General features: G+C 35.7%; 1 protein-coding gene across 1 annotated transcript in view; it reads right to left on the reverse strand.

Moving 5' to 3' along the window:
* The window catches only part of LOC115214401 (atrial natriuretic peptide receptor 1-like), a 300,999-nt gene that overhangs the window by 66,638 nt on the left and 209,180 nt on the right, over nucleotides 1-25,181 (reverse strand). Inside the window, exons 21-22 of the mRNA XM_029783597.2 lie at nucleotides 15,036-15,134; nucleotides 12,637-12,728 (exon numbers count right to left, since the gene is read on the reverse strand). Coding sequence (XP_029639457.2) covers nucleotides 12,637-12,728; nucleotides 15,036-15,134 — 191 coding nt within the window. The remainder of the gene's footprint in view (nucleotides 1-12,636; nucleotides 12,729-15,035; nucleotides 15,135-25,181) is intronic.

Consider the following 25,181-nt stretch of genomic DNA (forward strand, 5'->3'; position numbering starts at 1 on the left):
ACCGATAGAATTAGTACTAAGCTTACAAAAAATAAGTCCTAGGATCGATTTCCTTGACTAAAGGCGGTGCTCCAGCATGGACACAGTCAAATGACTGAAACAAGTAAAAGAGTAAAAGAGAGTAAAGAGATATAGACACATAAAGTGTGTATATTTGTGTGTGTATATTTGTGTGGGTATGTGTGTGTGCGTGTGTGTGTGTCAGTGTGTGTGTGTGTGTTGTGTGTGTGTGTGTTGTGTGTGTGTGTGTGTGCGTGCGTGCACTCTTGCTGTAATATTGTCGAAATAGGGACAAGAATGGTGAATATGATCTGGATTATCTTTAATATGCGTCTGTAGGCCATTAAACAAAAAATGGATGAAGGCACTTGACTTTAGTAACAGGAAAATTCCAAAATTTCGTGCGGGGTTTCTAGAAGAGCCACAGAGCCGTCTATAGGCAGCTTTACCAATTTGGGGACACGACCGAAAGAGAACTATTGTAAATACAAGCAGCCGAAATAGGATTCCTCTGAAGAATCTCCCGCTTAACGTTACTTGAGGAGGCGTATAGCTCGGAAATCGGGTAGTCTTTCCAGATCGAGTTGCTACTTCTCAAGTCCATCCTTTGAGGGGTCACAGCTCCGATACTACAAGCATGTGAATAGAAAGTGACAGTAGAGAATCAGAAGATAGATGCTTCCAGCCGAGCCAACCGGCAGGGTACCTAAGGGTAGGCCAAGAACGAGATGGTTGTATAACATCCATAGTCTCAGTTTGTCAGGCATGGAAATCCAGCCGGAAATTGTAATGACGTTTGCTTCCGATAGGACCTTATGGAGAAGGTGCCTGAGAACTCCACGACTTTCCCCAGGAATAGTAGGCAGAGAAAACAAAATGGATGGAAACTTTTGGTTCCCACTTGTTTTTCACCACTCACTATGTAAAACAATCACTGTTTTCGTAATTCGACTTTGCTATTATCACATGGCAGTCGGATGATGATCGAGACAATTCTAAACCGTTTTTATTTTTGTTTTTCAGAGACAGTGATTTGATGGGAATGGCGTGTCATCGAAGTAAATGCTTTAAACTATTTAGTCCCATTCATCGGTATTATTCTCGTATGGTCAGATTTCTCACACCATCGCGACCAGTAAAATATACCAAATACATATTCATCCCCACCAGATTCAATTGTCTATTGCCTTTTTTTCTTTCAGATATATAAACTTGTTCTAACGTTTTTATGTACATAGGTTGGCGGCAGAATATCAGAAGCGTTGCGGACAAAATGTCTTGAAGCGTTCCCTTTCCTTATTCTATATTTTAACACAATCGAATTTTTACTCCATGAATTATCTGAGTCAACAACATAAAGCGAGTTGGATTTTATGAGACCTCTAAACATTATTAGCATCCAAATATCCATCAAGTTAAACAAAAGGCAGAAGGCTCCATGAGATAATGTAGTCCTAGATGCACTACGCCTGAAAATATGATTGAGTAAACACGGATGGAACACCATAGGTCTGGTTATTCACTTTTGATGTGAGACTAACCCACAACAATAGCAATACTGAAGTCCATTCAATCAAGTGTGACTTCTCCCAAAGATTTATGATCATAGGTGTGCCAACTTGTGACTAACCTATCATTTTCAAGAATGGGGATTCACCTTTTTTTTTAATTCTAGGGTGAGAAGGGTGGATCCTTCCAGCTTTAAAGTAACCAAAATGCACAATATTCATGATCAACTTCTTAAAAATTCCATCAAATGTTTGAGAAACCAAGAGAGTGATTGGAAAAAAAATATCGACTTCTATTTCAAGCAGTTTGAGCGACCATATAAAGACTACTTCGTTGGCTAATGTGTGTGCGTGTTATTCAATATTGTTATTCATGTGTGTGGATATGTGTGCAAGCGTGTGTATGTGTTGCGCGCACGTATGTGTGTTTATGTATGTATATATGTGCGTGTTTAGAGCTTGCGTTCGTATATAACTATGTGCGCCACTCTCTCAGCTTTCTCAAAGCTAAAGATCAACTTTTCCCAAAATTTCAGTAATATGAGATATATTACGATGAATTTGAAAGTAGTTAAGTCAACGGCTTCAGACGTTCTTATTCGAGTTCCCTTAACAGTATTAAAATGTGCACACACACACACACACACACACACACACACACACACAATGAGCCACACCATTCCATAACATATCACATCACACACACATACATATAACGTGCAAACAGATTAAGACGCGTTTACGAGTGTAAATATGTATGTATACGTATATGATAAATATATGTGTTGCGTATGTACACTAAAGTTCATACACATATAGCCAAATAAGAAAACTATATATATACGTGTGTGTGTGTGTGTGTGTGTGTGTGTGTGTGCGTGTGTGTGTGTGTGTGTGTGTGTGTGGTGTGTGTGTGTGTGTGTGTGTGTGTGTGTGTGTGTGTGTGTGTGTGTGTGTGTGTGTGTGTGTGTGTGTGTGTGTGTGTGTGTGTGTTTCCTGTTTTGGTGTATGTATTTTAGCTTGTATGTATATATAAATACAATTATATTACATACAATTATATGTGTATGTGTGTGTGTGCGTGCGTGTGTGTGTGTGTGAGGAGATACACATGTATGCACGCGCGCGCGCACACACATATACAACTAGCGACTGGGAGTGGAGAGCTACCAATGAATTAATAATTAGTTATTCTAACCAACGACATGTGCTTCGAAATGTGACTGTCCTAATATAATTGATTCACAACACCAACAACTAAGTTATAAAGAATAAGTGTTCGCATGCGTGCGTATTTGGTTGCTTTGTGGTTAAGTTCGCTTCTCAGTCATAAGGTCCAGTGTTCGCTTCGCGCTTCATGGTATTTTAGACAAGTGTTTTCTACCAAAGCTTGCGTAGATCCAAACCTTGAGTCGAACTACAGAAGACGAAAAATATACGGAAGATCGTTGAATAGAGCACTTGTAATTCACTGGGATAATCTTGTTACGCTGATTCTGCCTAACGATTATATTAAAGGTGCGAATGACTGAGGAATATTCAACCATTTAGATTGAGTCGACTGTTGAGTCGGTCTGAGCAACTCGAACACCCAATTTCAACCGCGGGATGATACTTTCAGTTATTTATTTATTTATTTGTTTATTTAAACCTTTGTGTTACCATATTTTTACTGAAATATACTGCTTTTGTTTCAATTAATTTTCAAAATAATGAAGAATTTAGTAAAAAAATACTTCCCTTATTATTTAGGCTGATGTGTTTGCAACATATCAGTGGTTCTCAACCGTTTTTCCCCTATGGACCCCTTTGATCCATGTTCTACTCAGATGGGTTTCCATACCCATTCAAGGTTTAAAATATCCTATTATATTTTTACAGTTAAATATACTTTTAGGAAGTGTATAAAAAATATTTGATGTATTGTAGAAGCATAACCAATTTATTGCATATAAATTTTAATAATGGACCCTGGTGGATAACCAATGAATGGACGCTTTGAAAATAAGAAGATTGGATCATGGAGCCGAAGGAGATTTCAGGTGGGTAGATATTAAAACGTTTAATCAATTTAAACGTTCGTGTTAAATTTAGTAAGTCATGACAGACTGGCGAAGGTGTATAATAAATAGCACTTATACAAAAGAATAAACTAAAACAAAAATATAACAACTAGAGAGAATAAAAACAGAAAGAGAGCGAGAGAGAGAGAGAGAAGTGATAATTAACAGTTACATGTTTTTGTTGTTATATCTTTTGGCAGACTCCATGAATAAGAAAATCTAATTTACGTTTGCTGGAACTTTGATATATGAATAGCGCCCTCCAAACCTTAGTAACCTTTTAAAGACCATTTTAATAATATCTTTTCTCTCAGACAGGGAATTTTTGCATTGGAACACATAATGCCATATGATTTCTGTATCGTCTCTATAAGAGCATAAAAATGATTTCATATAAGCGGTTCGTGATAGAATAATAGTTGAAAAGCAATATGGCCTGCTGTTTGAAGCCAACAAAGTCTTTGTTAAGCTTGCTCAGAATCTGGTACGCTTGATACATTGGGTAGGACTGACTGGGATAATGGGGGGATTAAAGTTCCATAATTTATCTCTTCATTCTTCTTTTATGCTTGTTTCTCTATGCTGAGAACCAATAGAATTGTGTGTGTGTTTGTGTGTGTGTACACACATGCTTTTCTTTCTCGCCAGGTATTTTTAATGCTCTTACTACTCTATTACTCATCGTCATTGTTATTGCTCTTGTATAGCCCTAGGTCAGATCTGATAGACAAGACTTTATTACCTTTGCCGTTCCAGCCTTGCTCAACCTGTCTTTTTTTATTATCATTATTCAGACTTAGCCTATCCATAGGACTGCATTATCCAGTATGTTTATAAACTTCCAGAATAGCAAAGGAGATTTGGCTGCTATTTCTAGTTATTGTTTCTTCTGATTCTGTTCATGATATTGTTGGTAAAGCGATTATTGTTGTTGCTGCTGTTGTTGTAGAGTGATGTTAGTGATAGAGATGGTTGCGGTGATTGTACTGTTCTTTAGCATCAGGTCAATTCTGATCGACCAGACCTGTAGGTCAAAGGTATTTCAATCTTGACCATCCCAACAAGGTTATATTTAAGACGCATTGCATAACGTTTCTTAATTTATTTCAACTGGAATATAAATTGAGAAGTTCTGACTGCTTTGTCTAGCAGGTCGAATGACCACCTATAGTCTTTCTTGCTGTTTTAGAATTGTGGTGTAGTCGTCGTCAAATTGAAACGTGGAAAATCTAGAAATTGCTCTTAATGTTATATAACTGTTGTGTCTAGCAATTGCTTGCAGCAGCAGTTGTAGCATCGTTGTATTATGAAAGACAAGAAGGCGTATTAGTTTGACGCTCGGGAAAGTGAGAAAGTCTTTTACGTTTCGAGCCTACGCTCTTCAACAGAAAGGAATACGAGGAAATAAACAAAGAAAGAATTTTAAAAAAACTTGTGGATTTAGCGATCAATCAAGGTGACTGGTTGGGAAAAAGAATTGACAGAAGAACTAGGAAGAAGGGGAGATAATAATGTACTGGTGATCCCAAAATGAAGGTATGTGTGTGAGTGTATGTGGAAGTGTGGAAGTGTGTGTGTGTGTGTGTGTGTATGTGTGTGTGTGTGTGTGTATGTATGTGTGGATAGGGGCTAGTGATTTGGACATGTGGATATGTGTGTGTGTGGATGATGATGTGTGGGTGCGGGGATGATGGTGTGTGGGTGTACAGATAATAGTGTGTGGTGTGGGTGCTAGGAAGTGGTCAGTGCTAGTGTGTGTGTAGAGTGGTGCAGGGTGGTGGGATGATGTAGCGTGGTGGTGTGGTGGTGTGTAGTGTGGTGTGGAAGAGTGGGAGTGTGTGGTGAAGATGTGGGTGTAAGGGTAGAGGTGGGGTATGTGGGAATGGGATGTGTAAGTGTGGGATGTGGTTGGAGGGGTTATCAATAAAATGAGAAGGTGGGTAGGAAGGAATAGACGAAGTAGCTGACCGAGCAAGAGAGGAGAGGAGAGATGGTAGGAGTGAAGAGAGTAAGTAGATGTCAAATGAAGAGAGGAGAGGATGAGTGTCAGATGAAGAGGGGAGGGGAGTTGAGCCCATGTGGCACAAAATAGCGAAGAGAGAAGATTAAATCTCGTTCACGACGAAGGCGGTAATCTGCATGGCCCCTGTACAAAGACAGTCCGAACACAGACAGGTGTTGTAAATGAATGACCGGTAGAGCGGAACTGGTATGAGATCGAGGTGTCATTGCCGAGTTTGATTTCTCAGAGGTGCTCCGCGAACCGGTCAGCCAAGTGGCGTCCCATTTGACAGATGTACAGAGAAGGGCAGAAAGAGCAGGAGATGCAGTAAATGACATTGCTAGAATTGCAGGTAAAGGAGTCAGTGATATAATAGGGACGCTGATGAGTCCCTGTGAGGATGTTGGTATAGGAGAGGTAGCAGCCAGTGCGGCAGTGTGGGCGGTAGCAGGGGTACGAGCCAGGTTGGGAGGTGGGGTTAGGAAATAAACTGTGGACCAGGAGTTCACATAGGTTGTGGGCTTGTTTAAAGGAGGGAAGGAGTAAGTTGGGGAAGATGTTCGAAGTGGAGGGGTCAGAATAGAGTCGCCAGAAAGCTTGGAGAATGGTGAATAGGAAGGATAGGATGGAAGGGTGCAAGGTGAAGGGAAACGGAAGACGGGCAACGGTGGGGTGGGGCGGGAAGAGAGAGCAGAGGCACGGGCCACAGAACATGCTCTGGCAAGGGCCGTGTGGATAGTGGTGGTGAGGTGATATCCACGAAGGCTGAAGTGGCATGCCATGAGTTGAGACTGAGTCTCAAAGTCATGGTTGTCACTGCAGAGCCTGCGCAGACGGAGGAAGTGAGAGTAGGGGATGAAGAGCTTGGTGTGGGTAGGATGGAAAGAGAAGAATTTGAGGTATGAGCGTGAGTTGGTGTGACTGGATGGAAGTAGTGAGAGCGGAGTTATGTATGTCGACCGAAATGTGAGAAGGGCGACGGAGGTTTTGGAAATAGTGCAGAAGAATTCGAGGGCAGGATGGAAGGATTGGACAAAAGAGAGGAAGCAGTCTAGTTGCTCACGGGAGAGTGAGTTCACACCGATAAAGTCATCGATATAACGACTGTATAGTTCGGGAATGGGACCAGTGAATCTTGAAAATATTTGGACCTCAGCGTAGCCAACGAACAGGTTTGCATAGCTGGTGCCCATTCTCGTTCCCATGGCCACTCCAGAGATTTGTTGGTAAAGGTCCCCCGCGAACGAGAAGCAGTTCAGACAGAGAACAAGTTCGGCCAGACGAAGAAATGTAGAGGTGTCAGGTTGGGGGTGCAGTCGAAGGTCTAGAAAGTGCTTGAGGGCAATAAGTCCTTCGTTGTGTGGGGTCGGCCTATATAGACTCCTGATATCACCGTATATAGACTCTTGAAATATATATATATAGATATATATATATATATATGTTATGTGCGACAGAGGTGGTATTAGATTAAAATAGCTATCTGTGTAACACACTTAATGCAAATTCATCAGAAAATGTAAATTAACTGTGATATTCGTCCGGGGATATAATACATACATGCATGTGTAAATATGACTGGAACAAATAAAAGAATAAAAGAATAAAGATATAAATATCTTTTATATATATATATATATATACAGAGAGAGAGAGAGGAGAGAGAGTGAGAGTTAACTGTGAATTTAAGTTGCACATTGAAGCTAGTTCAAATAGCCAGGCTGTTTGAATAAGCCTTGGGAGGCGAAACTTCAATTCCTAGTCAGCACTTAGATAAATTAAACTAACTAATATTGATTCCTGTCATCGGTAAATGTTCGTTGATATTTATCACTTATCAACTCTAACAAAAGTTACGCGCACACACACACACACATATTGGAAAGGAGTGTAGTCGGATAACTTGATTCCACTTCTACAACACACATATATATATACTTATATACATAGATTTATGCATGCATACATACATACATACATATATATATACACGTTCTTCTGATATACATACTTATGCAGATGCATATATAAATACGTATATATACATACATATATATATATATAAGTATATATGTATATATGTATATATATATATGTATATACATATATACATATATACATATATATATACATATATACATATATATATACGTACACACACACACACACACACATATATATATATGTATATATATATATATATATATATATATATATAATATATATATATATACATATATACATATATACATATATATTATATATACACACATACATACATACATACATACATACATACATACGTATGTATGTATATACATATATACATTAAAGAGAGAGAAAGGAAGAGAGAAATAATAAAAAAACTGTGGCATATACAGAAGGTTTCAACTTTATTAAATATTTATTCAAAGGGCGGGGAAGGATTGGCAGAAACGATACAGAATCTCTCTGATAATGCTTTTCGGGATTTCATTCCTTTCCGTTACATTTTAAGGTTCAAATCCCGTTAGGGTCAAATTTGTCTTTCATCTTTCAAGTGGCTATGTACTAAAGTCGATTGCATTTAGCATAACCTTCCGTCAAAAATCTTTGGTTTTGGCGCCACTATAAGAAATCTTTATTTACTCACAACATTGAATTTCTTGCAAACAAGCTAGTTATATACGTACATACATGTATATATGTCGTTATATGGGTATGTAAGTGGGTGTATAAATATATAATTTACATGAATTACACATATGAATTTATAAATGGATACGTATTTATGTGTATGTGTGTGTGTGTACGTATACACACATATTCATACAAATAGATTATATAAGTATATACAAAAATGTGTGTGTGTGAACACATTTACACACACGTACACACACACACACACACACACACACACACACACACACATACACACACACACACACATATATATATATATATATATATTATATATATATATATATATAAGTATATATAATAAAACATAGCGGTTAGGCAAAGGATTCCGATAGAATAAGTATTAGGCTTACAAAGAATAAGTCCTGGAGTCGATTTCTTCGACCAAAAGGTGGCGAATGAAAATATTAATTATTTACATTATTTACATTCGACGGATATTTGTCCTCATCTTGTTTGATGTTAACACAACGTTTCGGCTGATATACCCTCCAGCCTTCTTCAGGTGTCTTGGGGAAATTTTGAACCTGGGTTCTCATTCCTAAGGTATTTTTCGATGTTGTTGTTGTTATTATTATTATTATTATTATTATTATTATTAATATTGTTCCACCACGCCATATGCCCACGGGCATATGGCGTAGTGGTTAAGAGCTCGGGCTACTAACCCCAAGAATCCGAGTTCTATTCCAAGCAGTGACCTGGACAATAATAATAATAATAATAATAATAATAATAACAACAACAACAACAACAACATCGAAAAATACCTTAGGAAGGAGAACCCAGGTTCAAAATTTCCTCAAGACACATGAAGAAGGCTTGAGGGTATAACAGTCAAAACGTTGTGTTAACAACAAACAATATGAGGACAAATATCCGTCGAATGTAAATAATGTAAATAATGTACATAATTCCTCATCTCTTAAACATAGAACTGAAAATATAAATGTCATTAAAATAACATTAATATACATTTATAATTCTACCTATATGGTGCTGTATTCTTGCTGGATATTAATATTATTAATATTATTTTAATAATATTTATATTTAGCACGCCGGGCGAAATGCTTAGCTGTATTTCGTCTGTCTTTTTGCTCTGAGTTCAAATTCCGCTGAGGTCGACTTTGCCTTTCGGGGTCGATAAATTAAGGACCAGTTGCGTACTGGAGTCGAACTAATCGACTGGCCCCCCTCCACAAAAATTTCGAGCCTTGTGCTAAGAGTAGACAAAAATAATATTTATATTTTCATTAGATATATGTGTGTGTGTGTGTGTGTGTGTGGTATGATAGTCTGAGAAGGCTATACCGTTAAATTACAGGACGAGTCCATTCGGCTGGATTTCACATTTTCTATTAAGCCGATTATACTTTAAAAGTACAGACCCACCTGAGGCTGTATAAAAATTGCCTTTCACTCAAGATACCACTCATATGTATCTAGAAATAAACACATGTCTATGAAATTATATTAGTCCTAATCGAAACCTTGGCCTCGTGTTTCCGATGCAAACTTCTTAACCATTCGACTATACTGTACCTATACAGTGTATATAAGACTCCATCATCCTGCATATAATTATGTATTTATTTATTTATTTATTTGTATTTTTGTGTCTCGTCGAGAGCAGATTTAACTTCTAACTGCTATCGACCGCGTGTCAGTCACAAAACTATTATTTTATAATCACCAATGATCACCTGTTGTAAGTATAGTAGCCAGCACCGCTCAATCATATTGATTCGTATTGATGAGTTCAACTTCTTGTACTGGATAAGTTACCATCCGTAGATTAACGCGTTTTATTCAAGGAACAACGTTCTTATCTGCTGAATCTCAAAAAAAGATTCTAATTTCCAAATTTTAAACACCTTGTCAGTGAACGTAGGGCTTCATCAAGAGGCAGGCAAAGACAAGAAACATAGTTTAGATATTGTTCAACAACACTACTAAACCAGGCAAATATCGCTACACAGTGTAAAACTATTTTTATATGTTGCATTTAAGCAAATTACATTTTAAACAAGGTTAGAATGCTCACTACAGGAACAGAAATTTGGAGCAAAAATCTCATAGTCAATTAGGCGATTCTCATATAATATTGCTCCACTTTATGCACGCACACACACACATATATTTACTTACATATGTATGTATGCATTTATGTATATCTCGGTTTCAATTACGAATCGTGGTAATGGCGTCCGTTAGATTAATGGCAATGGTCGCCAGACACATCTATTTACAGAGTAATATACAACATATAGAAACAAACTTCAGGATTTTTGTGAAAGACGGGACGAAGTAAATATGCATAACACATCATAAAATCAAATGAAACCACACGCTTGGTTAACAAAATCGGATTAAATGCCATAAACCCATTAATTTGACAAAAATTTTAATGAGTAGTTATAATTTTTTTCTTGTGACTTGATCAGTCTAAATGAATTTCACGTACACGCACATATCCACATCACACAAATACCCGTGCGCACGCACGCACGTACACACACACACACACACACACACACACACACACACACACACACATATATATAGTAGAGGTACAAGCATCCCCTATTGGCATACAACTCTCAAATGTAGCAATGTAGATATTCTAGTTTATTTTACTTTATTTTATTTCATTCCATTCCATTTCCTTGGCAACTTCGAAGGCTTTCTGTAACTGTATTAAGAAAACCTCCGTCATCTCTTCTGACTAACCTTATTGTTATTGCTAATATACTATTCTGTATGCTACTACAAACGTTATCATCTTATATGCATGCATGTGTGTGTGTGTGTGCGTGTGTGTGTGTTTGTGTGTGTGTGTGTGCGCGCGCGTGCGTGTGTGTGTGTGTGTGTGTGTGTGTGTGTGTGTGTGTGTGTGTGTGTTGTGTGTGTGTGTGTGTGTGTGTGTGTGTGTGTGTGTGTGTGTGTGTGCATGTTATTATGAGATACTTTGCAGTATCTGAGCCGGTTCTCTGTTCTGATGGTAACGCTTACAACAACTTGATGCCAAGTTTGTATCGACATTACGTTTCCTTCTCCGCTTGGATGGTGAAAAAAGCTCGAATTAACCAATCAACTAGCTTCGGCTTTTGTGGATTCGACAATTGTTCCCAGATCACTGAGACAAAGGTGATCACTTGTATATGAATAGGAATAATATAAACGTCATCAGGTTACGCCGACCTTATTTACATAGCGATGTAAAGTTGGTCGTATGCATTAATTAACTGGAACAGTGACACGCCATCTATGAGGCTAAACAAACTATGGGATGCAAACAATATTATAGTCATGTTTATAAAACATATGTTTAGCGCTGTTGTGAAAATAACCCCCGTGATTAAACAACAGTGCTTCATATATGCTGTGACAGTCCTCCAATTTATACATATATGCGTATATGTATGTATGTATGTATATATGTATGTATGTATGTATAGATATACGTGTATGTAGATACATGTATATGTGTATGTACATAAATACATATATGTATATTTTCTTTTTCTATTGGCCACCTGCTTGGTAGCAAGGTTGTGGCAGACAGCAACTTGTTTTGTTCCTCACCCTTTAAATCTTAAGGTCTTACAGATTTTTACTGTCCCAGATATCGCGATCATTTGCAGCGTATGAATTAATGAGTTACATTCCCCACCCAACATTCCAAGTTCAGCCATACTTTGCGTGTTAGTATGTATATCATGTTGCTCAAATAATTATAGATATGAAACTGGTTTGGGTACTGGATCTGCAATCTTCTTATCAATGGTCTATAAATGTTCTCTTTCTCTTGACCACCTTGGTATCCAGAGGATAGCTGATTTCCATAACACAGCATATATTTTTATGGTCCCACACAACAATATATAACCGATTGTGTTGAAACGTAATGGCTGTTTTGATGATTTAAGTACCACCAGTATTCTTTTTGACTCATAGGTCTTAATGTCGTCAACTTTGTTAGCTGATATATAACGCCTCTGCATATTTACTTCTTTTTACAATATAGCAAGTGCTCAAGAATTCCATATTGCATAATAATAATAATATAACTTACTACGTATGCAAAAGGATGTTAACAACCATTTTCTCAGCGATGAATACACATGAGCTTAAAAGATTTGTAGGTATGATGCAAATTTATAAATATATTTATTTTAGAGTATATGTCCCAGCATACTTTGTGTAAAAATATATCGGTCATGTTAAAGAGAGCGGAGCAAGCCTGGTATTTATTACAACTGATTGTTGAATATACTATTTTTTTCCATTTTCTCGTTAGTATAACTAATACTATAAATATTGAATCGATTCCACGTTCCGGTGAGTGGACTAGTATTAATATCATGGAGAACCAACTTACCTTAACGTCTATATCTCCTCTAAGTTCGATAAAAAATCCACCAATTTCGTCCAATAGTTGCTTCGTCATTGCTGAACAATGGATCTTTAAAGCTGGAAGGGAAAAATATTACCATTATTATTATTATTATTATATTATTATTATTAATAATAATAATAATAATAATAATAATAATAATAATAATAATAATAATAATAATAATAATAATAATAATATGGTGGTTGTTGTTGTCGTCGTCATTCCGCTGAGGTCGACTTTGTTTTTCATCCTTTCGTTTTTCGTGGTCGATAAATTAAGTACCAGTCTGGGGTCGATGTGATCGACTATACATACCCCTTCCTCAAATTTTAGGCCTTGTGCCTATAGTAGACAGGATTAGGATTATTGTTGTTGTTTACTTGTTGCTTTGTTTTATACGAGCTGTTCAACGTCTCGCCCAGAGACCTCAAGTAACACCAAGTTGGACGTTTTACTATGGTCTTTATTTATGATTAACATGAGATATTGAACGGGGAAATAGACCGGAATCTGAGAACTAAAACTCTGTTAAATTTGTAGTACTTCAGTTTTGAAAGAGTTTTCAGAGAATCAAGTAGTTTCAAGTTCTCAGCGTTTTTCTTAGGATATGAGCAGTACCCATGAAAACAATATTTTTGTAGCGCTAACACCTTGGGTTTCCTGGTACTTAGTCATAGTATTTAAGAGCACCATTTAAAATTGACCTCAAAGCTCCGATGATCACTGTTGTTGTTCTTAGATGGTACTTTTTTAAGACTCCTGTTTCAAGGTCCTTATATCTATTTAACTTTTCGAATGTTTTCACAAAGTATTGCAGTTAACTGGGAATGGCATATCTATAAGAAGAGATGTCAACGTGAATTTTTGCCACAATATCTGGTCTAATGACCTGTAGAGCCAATCGATCATTTTGATAACAAAAGTCTCAAAGAATGGTGATATCTTTACTTTCTACTAAGTTGGCAAGCTTATGTAACCACCAGTTCTTCTCATATTGGAATCCAGACTCATGGTATATAATCCAGTGGACATACTGGCCGCGACTATCGTGGCGATTAATGTATTCATTTGACGCTAACATAAAACATTCAGAGATGAGGTAGTCAATTATTTCTCTGACTGCACCACAGAAACGGCAGGCAAGATCAGTATCATTTTTAGAATGCTTCTTAGGTAGTTTCTTGTGGGAAGACACTGATCCTGAGCTGCTATAATGAAGCCTTCTGTCTCTGATTGAAGTCGAGATGCAATCGTTATTATTATTATTATTATTATTATTATTACAAATGGTTTGCGCAGTACATGACAACCGGATCTTCTACTGACTGTCGAATCTCAACAAGGATATTAGCATGAGTTCGCTGAAAATATTTGCAGTGACCACAATACAGTTTCTTGATGGAAGCAACTCGTGTTTCGAGATTTGTTCGTTCAAGATACATTCCCAATTTCAGTGATATCAATATTGCTCTCCTGGAATGCATTCGTGCCTGATTCTTTTGAGGACTACAATATCAGGCCTGCAATGTTCAAATCTGCGTTCATCTTAAATAGTGAAGAACCAAAATATCTTAGGTTTATTTCTGTCACCAGAGACACTTCCGGAATATGTTGATATCACTTATCAGATATTTGATTCTATATTTTTAATGTTAGTGACTACTGGAGTTACAGACAGATGTTGTCATGTCTTCTTGTAAACTCCTTTTGCGTTAGCTTTCTGCAATGATTTCACAAAATCAATACGTCTTGCTTTCAGTAAGATTATATATAACTCTGGTCACCGATTTAGCATCCAAAACTTCATATTGGGCTGATATCAGCAGCAGCACCAGTCTTTCGCTCTCTCTCCCTTTCTCTTATGGAAAGCCAATCCCAAGACATTTTTGCTTTTAACTCCGGTGCTTATCGCTCAAATTGGCCATGCAATAACTTTCCAACTAATGGTCGTCTTACATCCACAGATATTCGCCTCTTAAAAACACTACTTCCAAGTTCTCCCTTTTCTTAGTCTATTTCTGTTGAAACACACTGGAAAAGTTGTCACAATATACTAGTTATTATTAAATGATCCACATCTTATTCTCTACACATTCAATCATGCTTAACAGATCTCACCCTTTCTTCAACAACGAGTTACATATATAACGGATTTCCATTTTCCTTGTTCACTATTTTTTCCTTTTCCATGATCACTTTTTTCATGTTTTACGGTCCATCTAATCAACCTCAAGCTTAGTATATTTGAAGGCACCACCACTGTACCGTATCACTGGGCCATATCAGTGAGACCCTATTGTATGTGTATTATGGACAATGCCTCATTAAGATGGCTTATTCCTGCCCAATTTTCTGTAAATAACTATAACTGTTAGTCTTACCTTCTCCAGTAGATTCCATCCTGGACGCTGTATTCACAGTGTCTCCGATCAAACAATATCTCGGCATCTTGACACCAACTACACCAGCTACACATGGACCTTCAAAATTAGAATTAAAATTCATCCATTATTTTGAAATGATATAACAAGCGTAATAAACGAAGAAAAACTTAATGTAATCTTCATTTGGTCATTGACTGACTATTATTATTATGTTTAACCTCGAGTTCTGAATAAATAGATTATGATCAAACGGTATTCCATCGGTGATCTTTCGCATTCACATCAAGCGGTAACAAGGACCGTGTTATCTGGTGTGTTCTTTCTTTTGAATGACAGACAGTAAAGGGTTTTGAGGAAAATTTGTCTGATAATTCTCGCAAGTTGAACGATCACAAAGAAGCCGTAGTAACAGAATTAATACCGAACTAGTCATCTTTAGAAAGAGTGTCACGGAGATATACTTTTCCTGATTATTAAGTAGGCCAGTCTCAGATAACAACTAGAAGTGTAGTAATATGAATCCTATGCACACACACATACACACACGCGCGCACGCGCGCATAACGCAATACATATATACATATGGTTTAGAAGTTCACTTTCTAACCACGTAGTTTTGGGTTTCAGTCCTCGGGCAAGTGTCCTCCGACAAAACACCTCGAGCAAGTGTCCTCTTCTATAGCTAGACTCCCAAATCAACCAATAACTTGCGAGTGATTTTGGTAAAGACTACCATATACATTGTATGTGTGCGTGCGTGTGAGTGTGTGTGTGTATGTGTGTTTGCCTCTCTACTACTTGACAACCGGTGTTTGTTCGTTAATGTCCCCGGTAGTAGTATTTCTAATAAGTAGTGGGATCTATTTATTGCTCGACTAAGGCGGCGTTCCATCGTAGGCAGAGTTCAATGAGTGAAACAAATGAGAGAACACAACCAAAACGTAAATTTTGACGTGTGTATGTGTATGTGGGTGTGTCCTATCTGTCTATTGTCTCTCTGTGTGTACGTTTGTGCGTACTGTGTGTGCATATCTAACGTTTGTGAGCGCTGTGTGTGTATATGTGCGCTCATTAAAGAGAGAGAGAGAGAGAGAGAGAGAGAGAGAGAGCACAACTATGCAGATACGCATGTGCAACTGTGTGCATAAAAGTAATATTGTCTGTATTTTATTTGATGTGCCAATACGCTAAGGTGTTGATTGTTGTTTTTTTTTCTTTTTCTGAACGTTTGTTTCAAAATTATAATTATATTTAAAAAAAAAAACACAGTATGTAACAAGAAGAAATTCGAAATATCCAAATGATGAACAAAAGAAATGAAATCTTCGAAAAAAATATTCACAGTGTTTTAATCAAACTAACCAAGAAATAATCAAATGAGATACAGAAATTCCAAAGAAAAAATATGGGTTTGAATTAGGAAGATATAACTTGACAAGGCAAGAACTAAAATAACAGGAAAACAAAATGGCAGGGTAGTGTTAAGAAGGGTATGTATACATACATGCATATATATGTGTATGTATATATATATATAATATATATATATATATATATATATACATATACACATACAGGCATACATATATATATATATATATATACATGCATACACATATGTATATATATACATATATATATATATATATTATATATATATATTATATATATATATATATATACATATATACATATACATATATATACATATATATATTGTTCTTTTCTATTTTACTTTATTTTATTTTATGCATCGGTGCGCAGCAGATAATTAAGTTGCTGGTGTCAGATTGACATTACAGACATGTGACACGATTGTTTTTTTAGTTTTTTTTATTTATTTATTCATTCATTTTCCAATTTGTCGTTCATTGAGTACAGAACTATGGCGTCTTGGAAGTCACAGTTGAGGTGGACCGGAAGTTTACTGCATTCGTCATTAACAGGTTGATGATAAGGGACAAGGAGGGAGGTGAGTGTTATAATAGTTTTATTATCCTTCATAAATACTGAAAGAAGAAAGATACGGTAACATTTCACTGAAGGAAGGGGGTTGAATATAATAAACACCGCTATTTCGAAGGAGAACATGATTTTGCCAGGCATTTCTTGTAATTAATCTATTTCACATTCCGATGTTCATGCAACCTCTACGCACTCTTTTGACCCACGAGAGAATTGTGGTGAGACGTGATAAAAGAAATTTATGTAAAGAAAAGGCACACACGCACACAGAGGGATGGAGAGAGAGGAAGAGGAGAGAGGGAGGTAACTCAATGCAACTCTAGAAAGTAATATATAAACACGTTGCTAGGTATCTTGACATAGTAAAGTTAAATGGAGCTGTAATACAGAATGTTAATATAATTATTACTTCAAACGATTGAAGACAGAAACGGTAAAATGCCGGACTAAATGCGCCGCACTATTTACTGTACCTCAACCAAAGCCGAACCTACCACACTCCAACATACATCACACATTGAACTTAATGTCCAACATTCCCCCCCCCCCACCTTACCCAGCTCCGAACATTTTCGTACTTCGAGTCAGTCAATAGGACGGAAATCCGCTAAATTTGTTTTCCTTTACTTTCTGGGTTTCTTATTTTTTTTTTTGGTTTTTTTTTTCGTCCAAGCAGATGTGTTTCCTCTCTGAACCATCCATGAGTGCTAAGCTGATGGCGAAAATCATCCGCTCTGGAACAGCACTCCACGTCCCTCAAGCCACTGGACCCCAGAATCTTAAATCTCACATGTTGTTCACCAACAGCTGCTCCGTTGCAGCAAATACTACAAAGAATACTGACAATGACACTCATTTGAGTCGTCTACGTTCACCAATTGTGAAGCTTACCCATCATGCAATTTGTCTGTTTTTTAGGTTTTTTGAGGTTTGGGGGTTGTTGTTGTTTTTGTTTTATTATTATTATTATTATTATTATTATTATTATTATTATTATTATATTAAGTGAGAGAGCAGTGCATGCCATCAAAGTGACAATGGGGTAAAGTATACGAAGCCCAGTATACTCATCATGACTACCCATCTAATAAGGGTACACTAGGCACATGCATCACAACCATATGTCCGCGACATGGTGATCTCATATCAAGAAAAAACAGCAAATGACCTTGCAGGTGGGGCCCAGTTAGAATTTTCTTCTGGTCGAGTAACCGATCCTGCTCAAAAGGTCTCTGAATAAGGGTTGTTTAAGGATGTTGAACGAACCACCCATGATTCCAGAGGTGAAATATCCAAACCCCAAAGAAACCCTCTCAACACATGGCTATGATGCTCCCCCACTACTTCTGCTCGTGATCAGAGATACACATATCGTCAGCTTCTAAGGGACATGCTCAACTGGTTACGGTCAAACAACTGACAAGCAAATCTCTGGTATTAAGCAGAATATTTGCTGTAGCCCGTCTTTTATACCAAGACAAAACAATGTACATGATAACACTTAAGAATGTACATAAGACAAAACAATGTACATGATATATTTTTTTTTTTTCTTGTGAGTCTAGCAGAAGACCATTAACTATGACTTGATGCCATTAACGTTTTGTTTAGCCTATTGCAGATCAACACCTGTCGAAAGGACATGTGCAAGAAGAAGATCCCATAGGGCCGATGTACTGGGTAGAAGAAACTAGGCATAATGGTTAGTGCGTAGCCTTGTGGGCTGGATGTACCAAGAGTAATGAGAGATGGAAAGACAAGAATATAGAGGGTGCATGAGTCGGGGGGGGGGCACGAGGCCAGCAAATGAAACCTGCAAGACAACCGTTGTGGAGTCAAACGAAACTTCTCTGAACCAGATAACTTGCACGTTTTCTCGCCTCCAAATTGCAGTGAGGTCTTCTAGACTACGAAGAAAGTCTACGATTTGCGGAATCATCCTAATAAACATTCCCCGTTCAATATGGCCCTGTTAGTGGTAGGACCCATTGATAAAACCTCTACGTAAGCTACTCGAGTTCCTTCCAATTTCGTATTAAATGCACAGAATAATGTGGATTTATAACTTATCTCTCTTTTATAGATGTTATGTCTAGTTTTCGCAGCTCTTTCAGCTCAAATTCTATTTAAATTTGAAACCCTAAATGCTGAAATAAATATTGCAAGACATTTGGTCTGATTCTGCCAAAATTAAAAATAAGTTGTTTTTTTTTTTGTTTTGTTTTTTTTGGTGGTTGGGGAGATTGTCAATAAAAATTCTTATGTTTATGATTTTGTAACGATAATGTAATTATGGAGATAACTGTGTGGTAGATATAAGAATCTTTTAAGATTTGTTGCTTTAAAGTAAACCATTACCGTGTGTTTGAGCAATATATGTGGTTTATGAAAACTGGGTCACTATTTTAGAAATTCAACGAATCTACCTCCCTCAAGTTGGAACTCACTGAGCATGCCGTCTGGGTCAATTTTCTACAACTATTAACAGTTCCATAATGTTTTCTCTAAAGTATTTATAGCTTCCAATCAGCCTTAATGAAACAGAATTATGCATAAAAGCATTCCAAACGTGACCTTCAGTCTGCTTTCTATTTTATTTCTATTTTAAATCACGGGCTATATAATCTAATGTGTCCGTCATGTTGTAAGACTAGGATATGATTTCAGGATTATTTGGTTGTTATTTCGAAAACTTTTGACAGGAAGTATGTGTGTATTGATTGTTGAAAACTTTATAAAATACAGACTGACAAAATGTATAAGCTATACAGTATGTGTGTGTGTATTTATCGATCATTCAGCATCATAATATATACACATACATGCGTAAGTGCAGTATGTATTGTAAAGAACATATGTATTATATAATATATATAATAAACAATATACATTTATATATATATACATACATATGTGTATATATATATATATATATGTATGTATGTGTTTATACATATATCAATACATACATATATACCTAAATATATATATATATACATACATATATATATATATCATATACATATACATATACATACATATATATATATATACATATATATATATACATATATATTATATATATTATATATATTATATAATTTATATATATATATATATTCATATACATACGTATAATATATACATATACCTACATATATATATATACATATATATATATATATAACACATATATATATATACATATTAATATATATATACATATATATACATATTATATATATATACATATAATACATATTAATATATATATATACATGTATATACATATACATATATATACATACATACACATACATACACATACATACATACCATACATACATATACATACATATATATATATATATATATATATATAATATAATACATATACATATTCATATACATATACATATAATGGAATAAATTCTCCACCTGTAATACATAAACTGGTAGTATTAAAAATTGTTTTATAGTTGTTTAATGACTGCCTAAATTGCTTATGTAGGTTAACGGGCAAGAAGATTAATCTTCTATTACTGCATCAATTTATATAATATTTTATTGAGGTAAAACTTTATATCGCATATTTGAAGCTAAAAGTATTGTAATATTTCATATATATTTACGAGTATTTAAGCAAATTTCTCTTAGTGTAAAAGTTATAAGATTATTAGAAATAATGAACAATAAAATTTTGATTGTAACAAGCAATAAACTTTAGCTGCATATATATCTTTTTGTATACATTGATGTATAAATGGGCGTATGAATGTGGGGTTTACATGTATATATAGATATGTATTATGGTTTTTAACATTGGCACAAGAGAATGAGAAGAGAGTTGATTAAAATGATACACTACCTGACTGACATTTGTTTTATCAAAATTTTGTGTATAATTAAAGGCAAAACGCAAAAATCGGCCACTGCTTGAACCGGCTGAATTTTAACTCATAACATAACTCAAGAAAACGTCAATAAATACCACATAAGATTAGATATTTTGGAGAGATGGTCTAATGTAACGAATCGACTATAATAATGGTACATATTTGTTTATAAGCACCGAGGGTTAGCGAAGTAGGATAGCTCGACAGTAGATTTCTTGGCGATAATTCTCGTGGCTATTTGTCTTATTAATTCACATACTGCGAGGACAAAGTTGTTTTTCTTTCCCAGCCCTGAGATCGCTAAATAAAGTAACTGCTCTCTTCTGGATCAATTCTTCTCTCTCTCTCTCTCTCTCTCTCTCTCTCTCCTTTCTTTCTTTCTTGAAGAAGAAGAAGAAGAAGAAGAGAAAAGAAGAAGAAGAAGAAGAAGAAGAAGAAGAAGAAGAAGAAGAAGAAGAAGAAGAAGAAGAAATCAGCTGTTGTCAGCCCAAGAAAATAAGTGCATTGCCAAGTCTAAAAATGCTCTAGACACACCGTATATCACGACAGCCGACCCACGACTTCATCAAGGAATTAAGGATCTACGACAAGGCAAGCACCCGATTTTATTGTTCTCGGGATAAAGAAATATAATTATTAACCCAGGCTTGAATTGATGTCAAGACTTTGTCTGCACATCACCCTTCAAAAATATTAATATCTGCAATTTTAAGCAATAAACTTGATTGTATCAGAGAATAATCTTTGAGTATGATTAGTGCACATCATTAATACGGTTAATAGGTAAATCCATTTCAGAATCTGATGGCATATATTGCGGTATTTATTTTGGCTTCTGGCGTGAGGAATTGAAATCCTTCCGATGACGACTTTGCCTTTCGGGTTCGATAAAATAACAGATAAGTACAGTAGGTTGATGAGATTATTAGAGCGGTTATTAGCCAGTTAGAGCATCCGATGTGATACGTTGTGATACTTGTTATCGTTCTTGCCGTTTTGGATGCAAAACCCGTCAAGGAATCAACTCCGATAGCTGGTTACGACTAATCACACAACTATGGGGCTATGACTGGAATAGCCCTATTGGAATCGGATTAGAGGATGATTGAGGCAATGAGCTATCACAGTCAAATGATGATGAGGTGTAGCTACATAAATGTAACTTTTTAAAATTTTAATAAATTTGACCTTTTTCAGACAGATGGAATAAAAGCGAATGAATTTATCTTACAACCCAGTAGAAAAGATCCATCCAACTGATTAGCAAAAGTCACAGACATTCCTCTTACCCACAGGCATGCTAATACCTCTCTCTACCATTTCTAACATAGTATAATGGCCTCTGCTTCTCGGATTATTGAGCCCATTTCAGCTCAACTTAGATACTCCCGACACATTCGTCTCCTCTCATCACCCTTATTAAGTCCAAGCGCCCAGGCCCCGGAATAATCAAAGTGCTCAGTCCTTATTTTCCAGAACGTATGTTTTCTGAAATTACTGCCATCCCTACCTATGTCTTTCCTGCAAGTGTTTGACTTTGCAAAGGTTCGCGAAAAACATTAATGACATTAAACTCAAGGACACCATAGGCCTTGATTCTTCCAAACTCAGCAAGTAAAAGTTATTTTTAAACAAATGAAAATATTTCTTTCGCGGAATAGAATTATACTTCAGAACAATTGCATGTTCACATATTTTTGCATTTTAAATTATTCAGATATTTATTTTGCGGGTTTCAGAATTACTCTCAACAGCTTGAGCAGAATCCTTTATTCAGTTAATGGTGTTTGTTTTTCTATGTATAAAATCGTTAATTTTAACTATATGTATGTCAGAGTGCGCGCATGTGTGTGTGTGTGTCTTTCCTTGCCCACCTCCAGCATCGGATAGAATCGTAGGCGTACCATCGTAACATAGGGCGTACCTTAGACATTATAAACCTTGAAGTTCATGTGTGTGCGCGTGTGTGGTATATATATTTATATATATATAATATATTATATATATATATATCTTTATACAGTATATATATATATATATATAATATATATATATTATATATATATATATATATATTATATATATATATATCTTTATACAGTATATATATATATGTGTGTGTGTGTGTGTGTGTGTGTGTGTGTATGCATATACATAAATACATACAAACACACTGATACTTGAAATGCTAATGCGATGGTGCTGAGATTGCAGTCTCTACCATGATGATATCAGCAGTGTGAAATATCATCCTTGTAGTAAAATATCGAGAAATTTCAGTATATTAATATAAATTCGAACGACCTGCACTTATTTTTAAAAACTTAATGAAATTAGTATGCACATATCCTGCTGCTTGTTCTCCGACAAACGAACTTGTAAACGTTCTGCTCCTTATCACAAATGCGCATTAAAAAATCTGGCTTCAAAGATAGAATATATTACATACAGGAGAACATCAACACACGTATATTTACCAATCGAAAAAGTAATATTATGTGATATAATCCACCATACAGTCTAAATGTTCGTTCCAATTTTACTATCTTTACAAAAAGAATTTTTCCACATAAGAACTTTCAGAGAAATAAAGACAAAGTGAATTATAATAGCACCGAAATCTTCGCTGCTTCTTTATTTGTTGTTGGGCTTATAGAAAGAATTATTTTCACCTGCTTAGATCAAATAAATTTCGTCTTAAATAATTAGTATCTGCCTGGATTATTAAATGATAAAGCAAGGTTCTTTTGGATAGTATCTAAAATATCGTTATAGCAACAGCGAATAACTACTATGTCATCGTATCGAAATGACAGAATACTGTGGTACCAGTATTTCAGGAGGTCTAATACGTATAAGCTGACCAAATCACTTACATTCCTGTCAAGGCGTCCCACATCCCATCTGTTTCACATTATTATTATTATTATTATTATTATTATTATTATTATTATTATTATTATTATATTATTATTACTCAAGTCGACCTGTTGTTGAAAAGCGAGGTCATGCACGTATGTATAATCGGTTTTATTTACCACCTATCGAGTTTGACGAATTTATGGGCAAATGTTGAGTTTTAATTAACAGGGATACCGACATTGAGGGGAGGGGGACATCTACAGTATCAAATTAGCTTTCGCTTTATTTGTTATATATTTGAACCAGGGTGCTGTCGAATTACTGCAATTCTGTGGGTTGTTATTCTGTTAAATTTTAATATTCATATCTGTATTATGCTACACAAAGACACACACACACACACACACACAATATATATATATATATATATATATATATATATATATATATATATACATTAATAAGTATAATATATACAGGCATATATGCATAGGCGTGTGTTAATGCATAATGTGTATGAATAAATACGTATATATATATATTCATATATGCATCTATATGTGTGTGTTGGTGTGTATATATCTACAAATATAAAAAATTTAAATATATACGTATGGTCGTCTTTGTGTGCGTATAAACGCAAATAAAGAAAAGCACGTAAAAATTTACTGAAGTATCTAAAATTAAAGTGGAATGTTATTCTATTTGATTAAGTTCTTTTCAATTAAATTAACGGCTGTGCATAGACTGAATTTCTAAAGAGTAAATTAAGCGACTGACTTCTCATGGGAAAGGTTTTAACAATCTTCACACTTCCAATATATATATATATACATATATATATATATATATATATATATATATATATTTAGGTTTCTAGCCGCGCACATACATTATATGTATATATAGTTGCTAAATCTGAAAGAAGGGTTATGCCTACCATGACCGATGAGATTGATGTCATTATTGTTCTGTTTAAACTGTTACAAATCGACAGCTGTAGAAAAGACATGAACAAACAAAAGGTTCCAGAAGCCTGAAGCTCTGGGAGGGGAGGGGCTGGCATTGTTATTAGTGCCACAATAAATGTGATAAAATGAAGTGGGGTTTGTGGATCTAGAGTACCTGAGTGAAGAAAGCTCGTGAACAGCTAACTCTTATAAACAGAGACGATTTTACTAGCATGTGACCGACCAGGCTATCAGATGTTGTTTCACATGGCTGGTCATAATGCGTTCTTGCATTGTTTTAGCCTTCAAATGACGCCATCACATTGGCAAGGCGATCAAGCCTGTATTCCCTTCTGGTCGAAAAAGGGACTGGAGCAACGTGAAACGAAGTGTTTTGCTCAAAAACACAATCAAGGTATCGAACCCACGGTCTAGTGATCGTGAATGCAAAAGTGATCGTAAAGGCCACG

The sequence above is a fragment of the Octopus sinensis genome, linkage group LG7 (genome assembly GCF_006345805.1).
Source record: "Octopus sinensis linkage group LG7, ASM634580v1, whole genome shotgun sequence".
Taxonomy (NCBI): Eukaryota; Metazoa; Mollusca; class Cephalopoda; order Octopoda; family Octopodidae; genus Octopus; species Octopus sinensis.